The 24,080-nt window shown below is 33.6% G+C and overlaps 2 protein-coding genes across 4 annotated transcripts; both read left to right on the forward strand.

The window, feature by feature from the left end:
* The first annotated feature begins 3,417 nt into the window (after positions 1-3,417).
* On the forward strand, positions 3,418-15,589 carry LOC117119406. Of its 3 annotated transcripts, none has more exons than XM_033264212.1 (12): positions 3,418-3,624; positions 4,562-4,699; positions 5,343-5,424; positions 6,540-6,617; positions 7,130-7,241; positions 7,897-7,969; positions 8,647-8,723; positions 9,076-9,148; positions 9,558-9,644; positions 10,293-10,385; positions 11,098-11,368; positions 11,545-15,589. In XM_033264212.1, the coding sequence occupies exons 1-12, from the start codon at positions 3,601-3,603 to the stop codon at positions 13,926-13,928; spliced, it is 3,492 nt and encodes a 1,163-aa protein (XP_033120103.1). In that variant the 5' UTR covers positions 3,418-3,600; the 3' UTR covers positions 13,929-15,589. The 3 variants fall into 3 exon arrangements, with proteins under 3 accessions (XP_033120103.1, XP_033120104.1, XP_033120105.1); XM_033264213.1 differs by having other exon boundaries at positions 5,349-5,424; XM_033264214.1 differs by lacking the exon at positions 10,293-10,385.
* Positions 15,590-15,869: 280 nt separating this feature from the next.
* On the forward strand, positions 15,870-23,828 carry LOC117119407. Its single transcript, XM_033264216.1, has 6 exons — positions 15,870-16,081; positions 18,297-18,434; positions 18,980-19,266; positions 20,865-21,060; positions 21,888-21,991; positions 22,543-23,828. The coding sequence occupies exons 2-6, from the start codon at positions 18,313-18,315 to the stop codon at positions 23,406-23,408; spliced, it is 1,575 nt and encodes a 524-aa protein (XP_033120107.1). The 5' UTR covers positions 15,870-16,081; positions 18,297-18,312; the 3' UTR covers positions 23,409-23,828.
* Positions 23,829-24,080: the final 252 nt, after the last annotated feature.

Raw genomic sequence — 24,080 nt, forward strand, 5'->3', positions numbered from 1 at the left:
ATATGCAATATAAAACAGCTATGAGTTGTAGACATATTAGAAGCAATATAATTTATTAATTCACAAATATTTCAAACACTCCTGTGTTCTTCCTCAGTGTGAGGACAACTATATAGACCTATATATATATATGCCTATATATATATAATATAAAAATATAAAAGAATGAATGAACTATTATTATTATGAATTTGTTTTTTATAGGATAAATATGTTAAATTTGAACTGGCCATTGGTTACTCAATGTTTTAAAAGATGTTGTCTTTTCTTCGACTTGTGGTAAAAAAAACCAATTACAGACTGTGCTTTGATTTGATTGGGTGACTTCCCTGTTATGGTTCATTGGTCAACGTGCGTATAGACTCGACCGGTGACATGTACCATTATAGCTAGCGATCTAGCGATCTGATGTGATTTGTCGGTGCCTGGTTTTCTCTTTGTTTCGAGAACGAAGGCAAGTTAAAGAAATTGCTTGGTTTGATATGATTTATTGGCCAATACAGCCATCCGTACCATTATTTATTTGTTAACCGTACAGTTAGACATCATCTATTTAAATAATAATAAATATGTTACTAACTAGGCTTAGGTTCTGGACGTCGACGGTCGTGTGTCCTTAGTAGTATTATTATTACTCTAGGCCTAGCTAGGGCCTAGTAGTAGTAGTACTAACTCGTAGGGGAGTTAGCGGCCGCAAGGGAAAGCGGCCGCGCTCAAAATGTATGGAACGCCAGTAGGGCTATACCGATTGATTGGGATACGGTACTGTATACCGTTGGTCAATATCGTTCATATCGTACTCGTCAATTCTAGTATTCACTCGGTTTTATTTCATCAGGCAAGTGTTTCAAAATGAAGAGAAATCAATGTATAATTTTCATAATTGAATATTTTTTATTTCTCGTAGTCTTCTTGGCCCTAGTTAATTAAAGATCGATTTGTTTACAGATTGATTACAGATCGAAACATTTTTGTACGTACATGACAATTGAATTATGATATGATTAAATTGATATTTATTATATATGTTATCAGTTCGGATTTTTATGTATAATGAACTTTTATTTTATATTTCTTTCAGAACACGAACGGATTTAAACATAGGATCTGTATATTGATATTTATTATATGTTATCAGTTCGGATTTTTGTGTATGATGAACTTTTATTTTATATTTCTTTCAGGACACAAACAGATTGAATTTAATATTTCAATTAATTTGATAATTGATTAAAAAAATATTAATATCGAACTCTGATGCCCATTGTCCAACATACATTTTGCATACTGCACGCTTGGCGCTCCATACAAATTGCTGCGTATCGACTCGCGGCCGCTTTCCCTTGCGGCCGCTCCGACCATACTCCCTAGTGGGCCTAGTAGTAGCCTAAAGTAGGCTCCCTAGAGTGGTGCCCTAGATAGGCTAAGCCTATGCCCCTTGGGTAGGCCCAAGGCGCACTGTGTATCCGGAAGGCATTCCTAGCCTAGCCTAGCCCTGCCCTAACTATATTAGGAATGTGCTAGGCATCTAAGGCCTAGATCTCTTTTTTTTGCCCCCTTCTTCATCAGCAGAGCTGACTCTATGGTCAGCAGCTTGCCTGACGAAGGCCTAGCCTAGGCTAGGGCGGCCAGGCCAGGCCCTTAGGCCTCTAATTATTCTAATCTTGGATATAGTTTAGAATATGTACATCTCACCAGTTTTTCCAATAAAAATCAAATTGTTTAGTTATTGAAACTTTGCATTTTGAATAGCATGAAAATTCTCAAAAAAATGTTGCAACCCAAATTTTGATTGCAACATACATCAGTTATGAGCAGACAGCAGTTGGTTTGCATTGTAATTGTAAGAAACAGTATTAAAAGTCTACCCATGCCTTTTAGACAGCTTTCGTGATTTCATTCAGGATCTAATGAAAGTTTCAGGGTAAAATTGCAGAATTCGTGACATAAGTATTGATAAATGTAACCACCATGAACAAGGCCACAATACAATTGAATTTCATGACAGCACACTTTGCATTTGATGTACACAGTACAGTACATTGAGTGCTGCCTGTAGACTACAGTAGGTCTGACAAGCAATATTTAAACTGAGATTATTTTAAAGCGCCAGTACACTTCTACACTATATATACAGTACTGTAAGAATGCTATTTGTGATTCCTATCAGCAAACCTCTTTATGTTTCAGTTTATATCAATATTTACTAGCAAACAGTTGTTAAGTTGTACAGCACTCAGTTATATTGACTTTGCTAGGGGTTTATTATATTGCCTTCTGTTCTACATAAAGCGTACTATCAATTCACCTCAGTAAACACTTTCTTTGGCTTTGTTTGCCTTTCAATAAACAGTGCTTGAAGTGTACCATATAGTATGCCATTGACAGAATTTTCTGGTATTTTAATCTTTATTTTATTCATTATTAATGCATTATTTTTTGTCACTTTTTTTCATATTTTATTTTTTCATCTTTATTAATAGTATTTTATATTAAATTATTATTTAAATATTTTCTATGTTATTATTGTTTTTTTTTCTTTAATGGTAAATGATTCTAATATTAAATCAAATATTACTTAATTGTATTGTTATATTTATTAATTATAAATATTATCAATTGTTAATATCTACAAAAATACTGTTGTTAGAGTACATTTTGATTATTATTTGACTTTCAATTTTTATTGAAAGAAGATTAGGTTCTCACATTTAAAATAAAATAAAATGTTATTGTTACTGTTTGTTGCATTTTTATTATAAATTTATATTGTCACTATAATTATGATATATCAGGTCAAATAATATATATAATATTGATAAATTTATTTTGTTATACATTAAATTTATTATATATTTTTTTTATCAATAAATATTGTTCAAATATAGCCTACTTATACTGGCATTATCAAATATCAATTTAGGGAACAAGAAATTAGGCTTTTTAATAATATCAATGCCATAAACGTATACAAATATAAAATTATTATTTTGTTGAAATAGGAACTTAAATTTAGGCTACATTTAACTATAGTATTTTCCTACAGAATAATGTCTTCTTCCGGAGTCTAAATTTCAGCAGAGATATGATTCAAGAAAACAATTTAAATAAAATAAGACATTATGCTGTCGTAGAAACTATTCACAGTCAGACACAACATTTCCGTTTGACTGTTGTGTAGCCAACACACTTGTATTTTTTTTACAGATGTATTCAATTTATACATGTTCTTGATGACTTATCGACAGAAAAATGAGCTGGCTATATGTGAATCATACAGTGTACAAATAATTGCCAATGTCTGATGTAAATAATCTACTCAAATAAAGAAAAGTGGATATTTATTTATTGGAATAACAACTTCAGTTTGTATTCAGAGGTGTTTTTATTTCATGATATTTTATTGTATATTTCAGCCTCTTGATGCTTAAATTGATCTCATCAGGAAGTCATAGTTGTTGACAGGATGCAGATCATTATGAAAGGTCAAAGGGCATAGATTCCTGAATGATGGCTTCCACGCATTTTTACAGTTTGGCATTAACAACAAGGATAAATTGCTTTGATCTGGCAAATTAATGTACACAGCTGAATAAAACAATGGCTTTTAACTCTGTTCTGCAGGTAGGATATTTAAAAACACTGTCCATATTTTTATTTGACAGTTTTGTAGGAAAATTAATGAGCTTACCTCTCTACAATTAGCAGCACGATGTAATTTGAATACAATTTTACACAAAGTGAGTCAAAATCATTTGACAATCAAGGCATGCCATCCTAAAACCAGCATACTCTCGCTATTTGTTAGTAATTAGTACAGCGAAAAAATATGCTTACTCATATCTTGGCAAATGTCAATTCCAGTAAATGACACATCATTTTAAAGTTTATAATGTGGGGAATATGAATAAATTATAAAATCAGTTTTCTTTTTTTTTTTTTGGCATTGATGCTGTTTTTAGGATGGTATGCTACAGTACGTATCTGAATAAAGTAATGGCTGTTCACTCTGTTCTGCAGTGTTTAATTAATAGACTGCATACATTCTTATATTTTAAATTATTGTAGACAAATTAATGAACTTACCTCTTTACTACAAGTTGCAATTTAATTAAATTCAAAGTTGGTTGAGTATTATCAATCCAAGTCATTTCAAGATTTTGGCAAATAATCAACAAATTCAAAGTGTTGTAAATATATAAACACTGACAGAGCTGTTTAAGACAAGATTAAAGTGTTTTTAACATAAATATTATTTTTGTTTTTGCAAATATTTTGCTCTAAAGTAACTTCATCACTTTTATTGGTTGTTTGTTTCTGATAATTTTTCAAATTAATATTTTTAATCCGTCAGTCTAGTGTGGCTTCTGATGGCAAGGGGAACAATGCTTGCCCATGTGGGGGGAGGGGGAAGGAAGGGGACGTAAATTTGTTCATTTGACTTTATATGTTTGGTGATAAACAGAAATTATGTAATTATTATGCAGTGTATATTGATCAGTAAAAACTTATAGCAGTATATTTACAATGGAATTTTATGAATAAATCTTAACTGTTGCAGATGTATACAGATTGGGCAAATAGTCTGCTGTGCGAAGAAGGCATTCTGATTGGGGGATTGCATGAGCTAAGTGATGGCAAGATTCTATGTAAGCTGCTTGATGCCTTGACAACATCTCATCTATTCCAGGAGGTTACGGTAAGAGAAAAATTGAGGGCGGGGTGGGGGGGGGGGTGTGGCGATGTTACTCGGTGTGGACATGTTACAGATAGAGGGTCCAAACTACCTCAACCCCACCCTGGTACAAAACTTTATGTTTGTGGCATCCCTAGATGGTAAAAAATGGCACTCACCTACTTAATTAGAATGCAATGCTATTTTCTTTTCACCATTTTTGTTAAATTTTCAACTAAGGGGGCCCTTGTGCTGGTTAGGATTTCCCTTTCATTTAGGCTCTGTTTAAGGACAGTTCAACATTAATTATTCACTTATCTCTATGTCACAACATTTTTTTATTTTATTGAACTTAATTATCAGTACCACACAAACTGGTACCAGTCCTACCAGAAATATAGTAGATTGTTTAACAGAAAATGTTTGCATATTGTCAACTACTGGGAGGAAAGATAAGGTTAATGTGTTGACTGCCATTGGGAAGGGTGTAGAGTGGCGGTTTGGGGGTTCAACCTCTTGCTGTCCATTTTGCTTGTGTCCTTGGGCAAACATTTTTGTTCAAGTTGTCTCTTACCAACATACTATAAGTATGTACCTAGTGGGTCGAACACTAACTTCACAAATATTAATTGATTCAATAAAAGTATATTTTCTTTTTATTTACCAGAATCAGGAGCCTTTATCAAATGTCAGTTTGGTTCTTAACTTCCTAAAACGACATGAAGTAAAGCTGAAGTCAACTGCAGAAGGTAAGAATGCCTGTCTGCATAACAAAGCACTTAAAATCCTTGCAAAATATATTTCTTCTGTATTTTTTTTTTTTTTTATCCTAGCACTTAATTTGGCTTATTTGTTTACCTGTGTCTAGTATACAAGCTACCCAAATATTCACATCACTTTTTCATTTTTTTGACCTTTCATATTCCCTGGCTGTTTATTATTATCTCGGCACTTGATTATGTCTAGTTGTTTCTATTGTATTATTTTAATGTTTGAATGATGTTTGTAACTGTGTTACCAAATTTTTGTAAAGCGGAATGGTCAAAGGGTGTATTGAATTAATTGGTCACAAAAAGTCTTCCAATTTTTTAAATATTTTTTCACAAATTACACTTTCATCTGACCCACCTTATCTAGAGCCATGCTTCGCAAAACTATGGGTCGCAACACAAAAGTGGGTGTCCAAACTTCTGCACCAAGCAGGTTTGCAGAACACTTTAAAAAACAGATTGTCAATTCAGTCATGCATAGTAATGTAGAAGTGGTTGGCACATCTGTTGTGGCTTGGACTCCCAACCTTGAGGTAGGGGGTTCAAAACTCTCGCTGTGCACGTCGCTTGTGTCCTTGGGCAAGGCACTTTATCTACAGTTGTCTCTCTGCACCCAGGAGTACAAGTGGGTGGGTACCTGGTAGGTTCAAACACAGCCTGTGTTGAATACAGCTGCGACATTATGGAATTCCCCCATGGGGCTTGAGTGTGTATTCCATATGTGCTTGATCCAGTGATCCGGGGGTTACAATATGCGCTATACAAGTTGACAATTATTATTAATGGTAGAGTGACTAGATTTATTAATTGAGTGATTGATTGATTGATTAATTAATTGATTTGAGTGATTGATTAATAGTTTGTGTGATAGATTAATTGTTTAAGTGATAAATGAATTTATTGATTAATTGATTGATTATTAAGTGATTGTCTGCAAAACATACCATCTGTGGTTTAAATGTTATCCCTAATCCAGTTAGTCTTAAAATGTTAGTGTGTATCTTTTATTCTTCATTTTACAACACTCTTTCGGTTGTTGTCATTAAGGTCTTTATGTGAGCTTTATTTGTGTTGGTGTTCTTTTGTTGCTACAGCAATTGTGAGTGGGGAACTTAAGAGCACATTGGATGTTATGTGGGCTATTATTCTACATTGCACTGTGCATTCACCAGGTAAGATGTAGCTACCATCAATCTGTCCCTCAGCTAATATTTCCTCTAGTTTTCTGACTTTCTCAATGTGTAGAGTACATATTGTAATAAACATATTTTCACAACTGCATGTAAACTAGAGCACACACCATAGAAAAATTCAAGGGTTAGAAATTTGCCAGTCAGCCACCCCCCCCCCCATAAAAATAAAAACAATTATATTTGTACTTAATTCTGGAAATGCCACCCTACCATACAACCTTCTTGGGGAAAGGGGTGACCAGGCGAGAACCTTAGAAATCAGGCCAAGACCTATAAATATATAATCATCCAAGAGGTCATTATCATTTTTATCGTCAGTATTGTCATTGTCAACATCGTCATAATCATCAGCATCCTTATCCTCTTCGGAAATGGCAGGATATCTTGCCATCTCCATCTTTGGTCTTTCCAGGACCTCTAAAAATCCTGCTGGATTGTTTTTGTGTGTTTCTTTTGCTGAAGTATTCTAAATGTTTTGTGTTCATTTTCAGATTTACCATTAATACAAAGAACCGTACGTGTTGGCAAGCAGAGACTTCTGGAGTGGTTTAACGAAGTTGTTCCAGAAGCACAAGTCGATGTCCATAGTAACCTTAATCAATGGTGAGGGTACTGCAGCATTTTACACAAATGCAATGCTAATTCTTGCTTCATAGATTTTGTATTGTACCAGCAATTGTTAAGACTTTCACTCATATTGTTTATTATACAATACAATGAATTTTGATTGTCAAAAGTAAATAATAGAAGTTTTACATAAAGATACTGTATCAATTTTACATGCATAGTAGCAGTATTAATAGCATATTGTATAAACACAAATTTCTGTATTTATTAGTTGAATCAACTTTCACAAGTGCAGGCATATTTACAATACACAGCCAATCTATAAATAATCAAACAAGAGAGAGTAAAAACACTAGTTCGCCTTCTATCTTTTTCTTTAATTCTCTCTATAATTGATCTGAATGCGTATTAATAAAAGTTTTAATGACGAGGTAATGGTTGATAGTGTTCTATATGTCTGTTGCCTATTTTTTTCCTTTGTGTTTAAAGGTGACATAATTTAATACTTTAAATTGATTTGGTAGTCTTTAGTATATATTTATATAGACTGCAATGCAAAGTGTATAGGAAATATATGAAAATCTTATATATTAAAGATTTTTTTTCATTAATAAATATTGATTAATAGTAAAAAAATATTAATAGTATAAATAATTGAGTTGATTAATTTTTTATTTTCTAAATTGTTCAGTTTCTGTGGTAACAACAAACTTGCTACCTTAATTGGAAAGTATGTACCGTTTGCACTTGCCGAGGAGAAAAAGGTGAGAACTTTATTTTATATTAACATGTACAGGTATCTAATTTATAATATATAAGTTAATGGTGCCATTAATAATACCTTTCCTATATTTTTGCATCTGACCCTTATATTTTCTGCAGTCAAAATAATAGTTTTCATATACTGTACGCGGTTTGCCATCCCAAACCTTCATAAGTGACCAAAAAATGAAAATTGACTTTTTAATCAATTCATGTTCTCCACATTATAAGCTTTAACCTGATAGGTTATATACTGGATTCAACTTGCTATTGTCAAACCTCATATTAAAACTGAAGTATTTTAACATGTCTTGTTTGAGGTTCCACCGAAGTCTGCTTATACAGGATAGTCTAACCTTTTTGACGAGGATCTGACAGTTCCGTACGGAGATCAGCAGGCTCTGGGTGCAGCCCAGGTGGGGCCTTGGAGCCCTGGCGCTTAAAAAGGCTGTACAATTTTGGGCCATTTTAAGCTATTATTCTCAGGAATTTTAAGCATGTATTATTCCCTGAGTGAGGGGTGGTGTGGGAGAGGAGGCGTGGTCTGTTTAATGGGGAGTAAGCTATACCTTATTTTGATTGAACAATAACAATTTTTAGTTTAGTGGTTTTCCAGACTTTAGCTTAAACTTTGTTTTTTCAAGCAAATGGAAATAAACTGAAATAATTATTTTCTCAGGATGTATTTGTAGTGAATTTGACCAATGCACTCCTTGCTGCCGAAGACAAATTTGGACTTGTGAAAACACTGATCAGGTATTTTCAGCTTTTATTTCACTCACAATTTCACTATAAAAGGTGTACTCATCTTGAATAATTATAACTTAACTGTCTTGTGGATCTGAAAGAATTGTTAGGCAGCCATTTTGTTTTGTATTAATCTGGAAAGCGACCTCCTCGTCTAAAAGATTCAAGATTTACAATTGATATTATTAATACAACTTCATTCATTCCTGTTTCTTGGAGATTCTTTTAATTTTTAACAAACCAATAAAGACTGACCTTTTGACCCTTTTTATTCTTATTATAAAATGCCGCCCTCGTCTTTAAGATTCAAGATTTACTATTGAAATTCTGATCTATTTTATTTTTCCTTATTTTATTAAAGTCCATCGGATGTTATAACTGGAAGTATTGACGAACATTCATTAATGATATATATTGCACTTCTACGCAGAAAGGTAAGTATTAATTCTATGGATTTTTGCAATCTGAATGTATAGCTTATTTATATCATATGCATAATTTAATTCTATATGGAATTTTATTAAATTTTATTGTGGCAATGAAGATCATATTAGATTGTGCTTCAGTCAACCCAGCTGTATCAATGTTGCACCAAATTGCTAGGAGTAACCAGCAGTGGACCAGCATCCCACCCAGGGGGAGCATCACGCTTTCATTCGCATCACGCTTTCATTCACATCACGCTTCCTGAAACTGGGGATAAGCTCCAGCCCATATGAGCACCATAGCTCAGCAAGGATTCAGTTAATTAGGGATATGCCCAGCTACTCTAAAAGATGTTTGGTTTTTTCAAATTTTTGTATTTTACTATATTTCACAGTTATTCTTTTTATTATTTTCAAGGTTGGCCATTTAAATTCTATGTTACTAGAGTCATCACCCTCCTTACCTCTCCTTACAGCAAGTTCACATGGTTTGAGCATGGCTCAGGTAGGCAAATACTATTAGAAGTTGCAAGTGTAAAATAACAAAATTAAGATGCAATTAACACAATTAATACCAATTACTGTACTACTATTGGCATTGTACTTGTAACATTGTAATTCTTGTTTTATTTATTTTGTCAATGCTATTTTAAATACATTTCTGTTTCATGTACACAAAATCTATCTTTTATGTTGTTCCTAATTGTACCATTAGCAATATATAATTTTATTGTATAATGAACTGGTCTTATATATAAGTTATTGGGTTTATTAGTTTTCTATATTTAATAATGAGAAAGTTGTACAGTAAAGCATAAATGTATACATTGAACAGTTCCAAAATGTGCTTAGTAATATATTTCAAATGTTTGTCGGTTAATACAAATAGTATATGAGCAATGCAGGCGAAATATCAAACCTGATAACTTTTAATCTTTCAACTTAAATATAATTTTTTCAAAAATGTTAGCATGTCACATATTATGGTACAGCATGTTAGTTAAATTTATTTATAACAATTGATATTCACTTATTGAATATTATGCTTGTTACTAAATCATAATCAGTTACTAATATATACTTTCATTTAATTGTCTTATGTTCTTTATTAACATGCATTTTAATTATTATTTATTTTTGCATGTGGCAACAGATACATAATTTAGCATCAACCAGTCACAGCTTTAAGTTCCTCAATAGAGGGCGACGTTCCCGAATTTTCAACATTGTTCAGAATACTCTGTTGGTTAGTAAAGTTCAATATTGAATTGTGAAACTGAGAATTCATACCTAATTATACATACCATATTGTGGACTTTAGATTTATTTTTGTATGTGGCAACAGATACTTAATTTAGCATCAACCAGTCACAGCTTTAAGTTCCTCAATAGAGGGCAACATTTCATGATTTTCAACATTGTTCAGAATACTCTGTTGGTTAGTAAAGTTCAATGTTGAGTTGTGAAACTGAGAATTCATACCTAATTATACATATTATATTCTGAACTTTAGATAATTTCGAACTGATTATTAGGAATATAAATTGTTAGAGCAGTCAGCACAACAGTTGCCATTTGGGCTCTCAAACATAAGGTTAGGGGTTGAATCCTCAGATTCGTTTTTTTTAAATTTTTTATTTGGTCGACTTTTGTGGGCAGTGGTAGGGTTAGAATGACATAATCACAAGGGAGCTGAGTATGTGTTCCATAGGTGTCTAATACAGGCACCTGGGTAATGAGAATGTTATTTCTATTGTTTTTATTGTTATTATCATAATAATCATCATCATTTTTATTTTTATCATCATTTTATCATTATCATTAATATTATTATTTATTATTTGTATTTTTCATAGGATTCTCTTTATTCCATAACATTATAGAAACATTGAATATATTTAACTTTTTTCCTTATACTAATACTTATAATATTTTTATCTTTTATTTAATTATGAAAGGATGTAAGCTGTGACGGAATGCTTGATGAAAACGAATTTGGTGTTACGTCCGTGGAAGGTAATGATGAAGAAGACACACGAGCTCACAAAACCAGCTTATGCCAACAATTGCACTCAGACACTTGTTCAAATGCTATTCTTCCTGAGGCTGCTCCAACAGATAGTTTCACTCCTGATATCAAGATGTCTGCTGCCAGGAACATTGAAAGAATGCTGGAAGAAAGAAGACTTGATTTTGAGCTAGATGAAGAAAAAATGGATGGCCGATCTGGTAAGATACTTTCTAATCTCTTAGAAACAATAATGATGATGATCATGATGGAAATTTGGTAGAGACCACTTACTACAGCAATAGTGAAATAAATTTTATTAAAAAGGCAATTTTTCTCTAAAACATTTGTGGTTTTTGAATATCAAGTAAAATAAAACATTTTCATTATGCTTCAGTTCAAACAATTCAAAGGCGAATCGGGAGAGCAATAAACCCTGAAGATGAGCTATTGAACGTTCTTGATGCTATTGCTAAAGCTTGTCGCCATCTTAAGAAAGAACTTGACCAATCACAGCTGAGAGAGCTTTACTTAATCCAAGAACTTCAGACTAAAGAAAAAGATAATGGCAGTCCAAATGATGTTATACCCAAGTTAGTCCAGGAACTTCAAGTACTACGAAATGAAAACCGTAGATTATTTCGCGAGGCTGTGATAATAAAAACTGAAGCTACAAATGATAAAAAAGCAATTGACCGTTTGAAGGTATCTGTTGATAGGCTGCAGGCAGAAGTTGAACATTTAACTGCTGATAATTATCGATTGAAACTAACAACAAAAGAAAGTGATAGGTACTTAAAGGGTAATACATTTTGCAGTGAAGGTAAATTTCATGACAGAAATGGTACAATTTCAGACAGAATTTCTTCAGACAATTATTCTGAGCTTCCAAATACTAAAGATATGCACAACTCTATTTCGGTGGTACTTGCCAAAGACATCGATTATGATCTTACAACTGTAAACAAAAAACTAGAAATGGAACTTGCAAAAACTACAGAGAACTTGAAAAAATCACGAAATGAAATTTTTAGGTTGAAACAAGAGAAAAAATTGTTGAAAATGAGTGCTGACACAAGTAAACTAGAAGCAAATACTAATTTGAATAGATGTCAAAGGTTAGAAAGTCTTCTTGTGTATGCTGAAAATAATATTGGGTTCGGACGAGTTGAAAGGTCAACTGTGTCGCATCAAGCAATGGCAGTACCAGATGTTGCTGCAGATGCAAAATATTTGGAACTTCTGAAAAAACTTGATGAAGATAATGCCTTACTCAGAGAAAGACTTCTGTTGGCTGAAGAAGACAGGGAGATTTTAAGAGAAGAGGTCAGGCAGTATAGAATGAATGCTTCTCTTGTTCAGCAACGCCATTTGATGTCATTTGCATTACATAGCGATGAATTGTACAGCTCATCAGAAGAAAGCAGATTTCCGAGATCACATGAATTTCAAAGTGATAGATGTGATGGTCAAGGTTTATCCCACATGGCAACAGAAAGTGCAAGTGCGTGCATCAGTACAAGAGACCATTTGATATCAGTTAATCAGATTAACTCTGGAGAAGGTGCTGGGGATAATATTAGTATAGGTAGTAAGATTAGGATGTCAACTTTTGATGCTGCTAGTGATGACACAACTACTATTGACTATACTGATTCTGAATCTATGGAATTATTACACCTCAAGGTAAAAACCAGAAATGCAAGTGATGCTAGTAGTTCAGTAAGTGGATTTAGTATGGACTCTAAAGATGATGTGTTTCCAGCATTGCCAAGTCCAATACGTAAAACAACTATCAGTGTCAGTTCTGTAGAAGAGACTGGCAGCATTGATGATCTCAGAGGAGTCAGTCGTGAAAGAAAATTGAGCCTTGGTGGGCTGATTGTATCAAAGGCCGAAAAGTCGCCACCTCGTTTTGAAGAAAGCTCAGCTACTGGGTCATCCATAGAACAGAAACCTTCAAAAGAAGATGTCTTTGATGATACATTTAAAGATGATCAGTGTAGGTGCTTAAGTGTAAAGACAGGTGTTGAAGACATAGATGGTGAAACAACTCTCACACAAGACACCTTGAATGTTAATTCTCCAAGACTTGCTTTGGGAACTTCTCACCTTCTGAAGAATACTCCAGTTACCTCAACTGCCGTGACTTCCACTACATATTTCACAAACTCTTCCACTCCAAAGTCTCCACCAGTATTTCCTTTTCCATCTAGCCTTCCAGTATTTAGCGATGTAAAGAGATTAATTACTAACTTATCAGATGGGAGTGATGCCACTGATGACGAGTTCAAGGAACTTCCTGATCAGATAGAAGATCCAGAGAGACTTCATGACACATCACCAAAAAGTATCAACTCAAATGATAAACTCAGTATCACACCACAAAATTTCGTCAAAGCTTTTCCTGAACTTTTCTCAGATACTGACAGCAGTTTACACAAGGAATCACCATGTGCCAGTACATCCAAGGATAATTACTCAGAAAGATCTGCAAATCATGTAGAAATGAAGTCAACTGGTGTCTATGTGGAGTGTCTTCCAAATATATCAGAGGAGTCAGGAGTTAAGCCAACACAAGTCAGGGGAGTGGAGGAAATAATGGCAGAAGAAATAATCAATTCATCTGGATCTGGCCTAACTATTAAAAATCATTCACCTGTTAGTTCATTACCAGCCAAAGTGTATAAACATAAAGTTGGTTTAAGTCCAAGTGACCAACAATATGCCAACAGTATTATTGATAAATACTTAAGACTTCTACCACTCTCGCCAAAATGAAAAAACATCATTTACTTCTTAAAACTCGATATCATCAGTATGGGTGCTACTATACTTTTTACAGTATTTTATGAATAACAAATCAAAAAAAGTTTTAAAAAGGTTTGCTATACTAATTCGAGGTGTACAAAACTATTTTTATTACCAAAAAAAAATGATGGCCAATCATTATTGCTTTAAAAAAACTTAAGTTTTACTGTACACAAATATTGTATTATGTTATCAAATCCTTTGTGAGTATGTATGTCTGTGTCAGATTTGTTGATGTGTCTGTTCAGATATTATTTGTAACCTATTGACGCACATTCTGGTGCATTTATAATTGTATGTTCCATTTTATAGAATTATTTTATAATGTATGTTGTGTAATTATAATTTTATCAATATTAAACCAAGCACAATGCATGTAAACTTACTGTGAGCTTTTGTAGATGTTATCAACAACAGATGAGTCACGTTGATAACATCGACGAAATGTTGGAGTAAGTTTAAATAACATTGTGGTTGTAGACATCAGATATGATATAGTATAATAGGCCTAAGATATGTAAATGCAGAAACACCATTATCACAGGGTAAAAGGAAAACAAATGTGAAATCGTTATTGATAAAATACAGTATTGAAAGTATCCACTGTTTGACTTATCTATAAATCTTTAAGAGGATATAATGTAAAATCGTTTTATGGTATTTGTAAAGTAACCTTTTAAAACCAATTCATTTTAACTGTGTTTTAGTGATTACATTTTAACTTGAATGTGAAAATACGCAAGCAAATTCAATAATATATATATTGTAAATTATTTTTTATACTATTTAAAAACTCTTGATGTTTGTTGTATTATTTGATTTTGCATAAGTTTCTTTATATCCTTGTTTGTATTATTTAATACTGTATATCATACTGGTGCTCTACCAATCTGATATTCAAGGCTGTGTACCTGTGTTTGTATGGAAACTCACTGACTGTGCTAAAATGCACAAATTCATTTTTAATGTACAGTATTTATTTATAATTTCTATTCATATCAAACTGTGACTGAATAATGTGTTGCTTTTTAAACTAAATCTCGTCATTAGACAAATCCAGTTTTGAAGGCAGACATCTCAACCACCACCTATAGCACCATTCAATAAACAATGTATATTTTTGAATTTGTACAATATTATATGACTCCAATTTATTATGTAAATTTGTATTGGTGAATGAAAAGGCTTACGTGTTCATAGTATACAATGTCCGTATTAAAGTCACCATTCTGCGATGTGCTCAACATATTGGCTGCCAGTATTTTCTAAAACGAAAGCACGACGTTATTCTGGGATTTAATGTTTGTAAAATCTCAAATACGCATATACTGTAGTAATGAACCATGCATCAGACTTTTTAAATTCATTTGTACATATAGCTACACGTTCTAACGGAGAACTGTGATGATTTTTTTTTTTGTGGTAAATATTAACAAACACTCAAAATTATATGTGTTATAGGTCGTGGCTATAATTATTATGTATGGAATTATTTCAACAATAATCTGTAAATAAATATGATATGAATGTAAAGCGGCATCTTTTAAGAGTTCTGAAAACCGTGATAAACTGAAATGTAAGCATTGTTAAGTCATTGCGAAAATCAATAAAATACCATTAATTACCAACTACTTTCTGATTTCATTATGAGCGGTTAATGCAAAACCAGAGGATAGAGAAACTAAACATATTTTAATGTTGCCGGCTACTTACTTACTGAGCGGATGACAATCAGAAAAATAAACATTTGCACCATAAATTCAACATTAGTTTTGATGATGATGTATGTTACTTTTAATTAGAATTTGTTTAGTTCAAGTTTTCATTACTTCTCTTTTATGATTGTTTCTAAATATATGCAAGTTGTTAACCATCGTGCAAGAAGTATCGGTTTCAATGGATGTTTGTTTCCTGTTTGACCAACCTGACGATTGTATTTGAATTGCCTACGGTGTGTGGAGGTCGTGGATAATTATCAAGAATTCTGTAAATTATGCAAAATTTGTTTCAAATAGTCTGCCAGTAAGTTGCATGACATCACGCTTTTGAATTGGTGTTCTTCTGAATCCCTTTATACAGTACAATATTACCATTCTTCAGTCAACTTACAATAGATCTCAAAGGTAGGATAGTATTCGGTATTCAATTTACTAACAGGTTATTGTGTTCTCATTGTGATAATTTCAGGTAGAAGGCCTCTGATATCATCATATAAATTAGTTTTAAAGATTAAATTGTCTATTTTGTTTTCAATTCCATATAATTTGAAATTGGAAATGTTGGCTGGCACCGGGGCTTTAAATCAGTTTTTATTGATTACATTTTTTCGCTTTAACTTATTGTACTTTATTCGTGCCTAAAACTCGTCTGTTATATATATATATATCTGTCTCTTATACACATCTAGATGTGTATAAGAGACAGCACACACACACACACACACACACACAGCAGACTTCCATCCACACATTTGAAACTGTTATGTTTTTTACGTATGTGTGTACCTTAAAAGTATGGATAATTTGAATGAAATTAATGAGATCATTATAACCCTAATATTTTAATCATGATCATTAATCACCATTATCATAATCATTATAGACATTTTTATAATATCTTAAATCATTTTCAGATGGTCATGAGGGAAAAAAATGCAGAATGCAATGTTGTGTAATAACCTAAGTATAGCTTGTGTATGCGTAGACATATGTTGTGTTGCCCTCCGCGACCGACCGAAATTTTGAGAACCGAGCGCGACGACGACGCCATGCACGCAACATCTCTCGCGCTGAGTTCAAGCCACGACCAGATCCAGGCCTAGCCTATTCTTTGCTACTGTACAACCAGTATAAAAAATTCAAGGTTCAAGATAATTTTATCGTCTGAAAAACCCATAAAATTGCGTTCCACTTGCAGTGTTACAAGTGTTAAGAACATATACAGTAATAAGTATAAAAGATGACAAGGATATGAAACTATGAGCACCAAACAATAGGCTATCTTAACAAAAAGAATATAAAACATTGTTCAATATTACACATTAAACCTAATTAAATTAGGTCAAAATTTCACTTAAAACCACAATTATCTGTTAACATTATTATTATTATGAATGTTGGGAACAAAGGAGTTTCTATATAACGGCAACGTGTGGTGAGTTGTACATTTAGTCTTTTAGACGGAAGCCTGAGTTGTTTAAAGTAAATTCATTGTGTAGTGGATGAGATGTGTCGTTCATTATCTTGTTAAGTTTAGCTAATGCGTATTTGTCATCGTACTATTCATACCTTACGGCATGAAACATAAACTAGAGGTGATTTCCAACAAACGTTCATCGCCCTTTTTAAAGTTGGACCCCATGTTTCCCCCTACACCTACAAAACAAAACAGGGGTTTCAAACTTTAAAAGCGTCCAACGTCGCCCGCTTTGAACGGACGTGCAGGAAATTTTGTACACGTACATAAACTAGAGCTGGGGATTTCAAACAAACGTTCATCGCCCTTTCTTTAAGTTGGACCCCAGGGTTCCCGTTATACACCTACAAAACAAAACAGGAGTTTCAGCAAGGACTGTACATTACACTTACCCCTACCGTAATAGTGTGCATCGCATGAATGACGCGGTCGGTTGAGGATCTGTTCGCGTATTTAGCAAGTTTGAATCGCGTATTTTATTTATTTTTCATTTTGTTAAAGAGTTCTCATTAAAAAGGAAAATTAACACCGAGGAGCGATTCGAACCCGCGACCTTCGGTTAAGGATGTGTTCTAAAGAACCGTGAATCGTGAGTTCAAAGTGCGTCTTGGTATTCATTTTTTTTTTTTTTTTTTTTTTTTCCCAATTTTAAGAATTTTATTTTTCTTTTCAATTTTAAATATTTTAACTTGGAACAAATGATCATTCTAAATAATACAAATAAACAGTCTAATTATTTAAAAATTACTGTACATTATTGCCATACAACTACGGCACGTCGCATGAATGGCGCGGTCGGTTAAGCTATTCTCGCACTATCACGACCTACACTACGACCGACACCGTCGTGGCCAGGTCGTGATAGTGTAACTTGCTCGTGACAAGGGAGAGTTCGTGGATGGTCGCGGAGTTTTCAACATGTTAAAATATTATTGTGGTCAGTACTGGTCGCCAGTCTGATCGTAGTCGCTCTCACACGTGTCGTAATCATTTGGCTATAAAGTGGTCATTATTACTTTCCATCAATAAATGACACGACGGCAGGTCCTACTTCCAGTCGGATACGACCGCAGGTCGGTAAGATCGCAGTAAGAATTTGAATTTTTCTACTTTACATTCCTAACCGCCAATATTCAATTACAGGTAATAATAATCAAGAATGGCTTCATATCTAACAAAACGTAGTAAATGTCTAAGCGATGACGATGAAAGCACTGCGGATGAAGAAAGAATACCACTTATAACTCCTCCTATGAGACGACAGATACCGCTAATGAGCAGGTACAAAGTAGACAAAAATGACTATCGACTTCTAGTGTATTATTTAATACTATATATATATATTATTAATACAGGACGTTTATCATTATAAATATTACCACCATTTGTGTTTGTTTTTATTGTTTTTACCACACACAACATATAAATTAATTAAACAGTAAACATTAAAGATTACATCTTTCTACATAAAATCAGAGAGAAAAAAGTGTGCGGTAGGAGGTAAAAATAAGTTTGTATAAAACAAACTTTAGGACATGACTACCAGTTAAAACAATAATAATAATGATGTATTAACATAAATGGAGTTGTTACTATTATTATCATTATATTTATCATTGTTGTTGTTGTCATTAATATTATTTAATTTTTATTATATCTACATTGTTATTAATATGATTATTGTTGTATTATTTACATTAGGAAAAGTGGCTTATTGGCTGATAGTAGAAGTATAGGTCTTGATCTTTTTTCAACATTATGCAGTTCCCTTATATATCTCTGTAGATTATGTAAATTGTGCAGAGAATTTCGACCATCTTTTTCAGCTTCAAGCTACACGCCCTACTCAGTGGTATCTATGGAATGATTTTGGTGTTGCTTCTAGTGGTTTTGTTGACCGGAAATTACGTCTACCACCTTGATACCTACAACAATGGTACCTACCACCATAAAAAATCAAACGAAAACCATGTGAGCGACAAATCTTTAAATGTTTTTTCAATATTTTTGTCGACAATTGGAATTTTGTGGATGTTTGCAGACACGCTTTATCGTAGAACCATTGAGCCACGTGATAACTGCAGCATTTTTATTAGTAGCAAATATTTTAAAGGTAAGTACAGCACACTATGTACTGTGTAAATTTAGGTCAATATATTCATCACAATCCTTAGCTGATTTTTACAGGCGGTCCAGACCATCTCAGTTCCACGTACCATGAATGGGGCTGAGAAATTTAATTCTATGGCTAAAGCACCACTGTAGCCGGAAGTAACACCTGCATGAGCTCAGACTTTAAATTAAAATGTACAGTATGTTTTTTAAAATTAAAGGGAACCCTGGGGCGGATGCAGGGAGGTTCAGAAGGTCCCAATCATGTTAGGGCTGAGGTAATGTGGACTCTCACGCACCAGTGGAAGCAGATCATGAGGAAGGGGGACAAACCCTCACATTTCGTGAGTCAAGAGGATATGCCAGAAAATTGTTAAAATAAACTGCATAAATGACCTAGGTTAACGAGAGAGCGCTCTACAGCCAGAGTACATCTTATCTTACAGCAAGATGCTGGTATCTCACAAACATCTGAATTACCTAAAATACGCGACTCGAATGCGCGTGCCTTTATTATAATTTGAGAAGTATAAGAAAAAGCGTGCAAAGAAAAGATTGGTTTTCGGTACATGAATTAGATAAAGTAAAGTAAATACATCGAAGAAAATAAAGTTTTATTTCTATGGTACCGGTACATCACAGCGTTTAATTAGATTAATGATGATGAATTTTACTACATAAGAGTGTATCCGGCAATTTAGAGGTACAATTTCCCCAAATTTACCACCTCAGCCGCAGCACAGGTGGGAATGAGTTGCGTGTGGACGCGTTTGAGATGCGTGTGGACAGTTTTGATGTAGGTAAAGTAAATACATCAAACACAATGTTTTTAAGTTTTATTTTCTATGGTACCGTACATCACACATACTAATTAGATCACTATGGTTACCAAAAATAGCTGATAAAAGAATTTACTTTAAATACACAAAATTATTTTAATTTAAATATTTTTTTCAATATGTTTTACTTTTTAATCTGCTGTACCCAGGCCCCAAGGGAGACCAGTCTACTTGACTCAGTCACAGTCACATAATTACAGACATAATCAATAATTATAACTAAAATTAAACACTGAAATCAGGGCCTACGCAGACATATAATTACACATAAAACAGCCAATAAATACTAAGTAATAAACGGCAATACAAGGATATAAAAACTGTTACCCGGCATTAACCATGCAACACACATTTCATAACACCATTTTTAGAATGGTATCGCACAGATGGAATCCGGTGACCAACTTGTAGGCCTATACTTGATCCCATCTTCCATTTCAGTGACAGCGCCAGCGAGGTCACCTAAGGGACACAGAACCCCGTACCAGGGAACCTGGATTTCACATCTGGAAAAAGGAGCGAATTGTTTCGTCGGGGAACATGCATTATTCTATTCAGTCCCGAGAGAGTACATCCGGGCATCTAATAATGGTGCCTATTTTTATATTTTAATGCAAAAGGGTGGGAAATTTGTATGAGAAATTAGTCCCTTCGTCGGGGAATTTCTTACGCTGCGCTGCAACTGCTCCCTTTGAATTCACCTCCAGCCTGCCTTTATACATCACACATGCCTACAGCCTATTTCTATTTATTATTTCAGCTGGTATTGTGGTTTTTGGTTTCATCGGATCTCTTAGCTATGCTATCACCATTCTGCATACATATACATGCTGTAGCTCAGAGAGCCTGTACCCGGGAACCTCTGATGCCGTCGCGATTGTCTTTGTCATAACTGAGATTGCCTACATCATAAATTTTTCAAATATCTGTGTCCAGCGAACGCACTTATTTAGAAGGTATTGTAAAAAAAAAATTAAAAAGAAAGATTATAATGTGACTACCTGCCCCATTTCTTCAAGATTTTCTTCATTTTACCGGTGTTCATGTTGGTTCCCCAGTCAATATAAAACTTAATTTTATTCTTTATTTGTGCTTTGGAATAATAATAATAATAATAATAATAATAATAATAATAATAATGATAAAATAAATTATAATTTATTATAATAAATTATTATTATTATTTTATTATTATTATTATTATTATTATTATTATTATTATTATTATTGTTTGCGATTTGTAAAGCGCCTCCTGTTGAAGCCAACCTCGAGGCGCTTGACAACAACGAAAGGGAACGTACAAAAATAAAAACACAAGCCATGAACCTAAACTCACAGAACACTTGAAACCTAACCGAACAAAAAAACCAACATCGCACCGTTTATCGGCAATTTATGCCCAGTGAGGTTAACCCAACAAAAGAAGCCCATCTTTCAAAGACCTAAAAAAGAAGCCCATCTATAGGTTTCTTTTCGAGGTTTTTTTGTACAGACCAACATTTAGACACAGAAAGCATATTATATCAAAAACTCGGGAGCGGTTAATAAGATAAAGATTTTTGAATGTTTAAAACTGGGGGAAAGGGGCGTAACCCTCCCTTTTCCACATTAGAAAAATTAGATGTACAACATATTTTTTTTTCCTCCGGAGCCTGGCTAATATCTAACAATGTAAATTATTATCGGCGCTTGAAAGTGTGTTGTTCAAAAAACAGAATGTCTTTTTTTATGTCTTTTTTTTTTATTACAACTATGATTAATATTTATGAATTTGACTCCCTAGATTTGGGTTTATGCACCTCATAGTGACCGGTATAAGCTTGTGGTTGTACAAGAACTTCTACATTACGGAGATGAAAGGTTATTCTTGCATTGCAAACTGCACGGGTAAAGCAAACATGAGTTATCAAAATATTTTAGGGGCTCGTGCAACAATGCCTGTTGTCTGAGACAATTTTTTTCAATTATGCTGTTATATATTAATTTATTTATTAACTGGATCAAATATATGAAATTTATAACTTGAGAATAGTTTAGTACTAAAACATTTCAACATTATGAAGGTAAGTAGCCTCACCTTCATACAAATTGTTTTTGTCTTTAGTGGAGTGCCGCCACCAGCTAGCCGGTGCGCGTGAATCCTCCGCACCGACTGTTTGCGATTTAATAAAGAGAATTAATTTATGAAGCATAGATATTATCAAAGAGTATAAATAGAACAAGAGAGCCAACAACGCTCATTGGGAGCTGTCTCTTATACACATCTACTACCGCGCTGCGCAGCGCTGCACTGGGTAATAAAAAGAATATACAACCGTTAGTTGGCGTCCTACACAGGCATGACGTTTTTACGAACGGGACTTTGCTCTCTTGTTCTATTTATACTCTTTGATATTATTCTAAGAATGTAAGGTAAGGTACTATCTTTACCATTCCAGAGCTTGGTAGCGCTACTAAAGAAGTTAAAATTCTGACGGATGTGTGCAACATGCAGTATATTTTCATATCGACGGCAATTTTGTTTATGATGTGGAAGAACATCGGTCAAAACGTTGACCCCGTCATCAATCAAAATATAAGAAGGAACTTTTCCTTGCACAAGAGCTGTAAGACCGGCCTAATGTTTGGAAGCATTGTTTTGAGTTTTACAATATTTTCAATGTTACTGACGTATAATTTCGTTTTACAGAAAAAATTCATTCGTGTTGATTATAATTATGCAACGTTGCGCATCCTCCTTGATGCTAGTATGCTAACGTGTTCTATAATTCTTTATATAAGAATTAAGAAAAGTGACACGAACATCTCAACTATGTCTGTTTCGTCATACAATTCAGAAGAATTAATTCTCCTTATGTTGTTTATGACTTATTGTTTTCAGAGAGTTTACGCCACTCTAAGTTTAATTATACTCAAAGAGCATGATGACCCAAACAAGGGCATACTTACTATAGAAATTATATCAGACTTCTTAAGCAATGTGGTGTTGATTATGCAAACACTTTTCCTACTGAAAGTGTTACGTTTAAGGTCGTTTACGATAGAGAAACCAAATTTGTTTTCCCAAGTTGTACTATTCTATTTCTTTCTTAACGTTGGGTTTTGTATTATTGCTTTGGTTGACTGGAAATTCTCTCTCAATCTTGATACAACGGAAAAATTAATGTTTAAAACTCACTGGGATGCTATCAAAAGAATTACCGGCCCATTTGTTGTTGGCTATTATTATCAATCTAGCGCTTGCCTTTTTGAAATGTGGCTTGCCATATCCAAGACAGCTGCCAGTGACACACACGATACCTAGTAGCCTTAATTCCAGTCCCTAAATGTGGGTTACTCATCTTTAGTGCAGGCTATACCAAATAATATGCTTGGCCTCCCATTCTAGATTTATTGTCTCTAAATTAAGTTACTTGTACGGTGGCTTTATCCAGAATTAGAGAACAAGAAAGGGACTTGTGGCAAGTCTGCTAGCTGCGGAGACAGCAGTGTAACTGGCTTGTTCATTTGGATTACAGCTCATGAGCTACCAGATAATAAGAACCAACGATGTTATAAACTAGTTTTTAAGGTCTTTGATAAGAGTTTCTCTCATATTTAGCACATCTGTTTTGAAGATCACTGTACATACAAAAAAAAAATTACAGTGTACAAAACCAGCTATAATTAAATAATGTATATGCTAAAGCCGGTTCAGCTTTCTGCAACACTCACAAGGACACTACAAGGAATATATATATATATATATATATATAGATATATATATAGATATATAGATAGATATATAGATATATAGATATATAGATATATAGATATATAGATATATAGATTAAAAGGCAAAATACTGGAAAACAACAATGCTGTGGGAAACAATGGCTGGATCTCAGTAGAGATACAAAAATGATAAGCAACAGCTAAAAAGTAAACGTAAGTAAACAGCCAACACTAGAACCAGAGCTTTCGGACAACACTAGTC

The sequence above is a fragment of the Anneissia japonica genome, unplaced genomic scaffold, assembly GCF_011630105.1.
Source record: "Anneissia japonica isolate Jap-2015-1 unplaced genomic scaffold, ASM1163010v1 scaffold3293_len478364_cov160, whole genome shotgun sequence".
Taxonomy (NCBI): Eukaryota; Metazoa; Echinodermata; class Crinoidea; order Comatulida; family Comatulidae; genus Anneissia; species Anneissia japonica.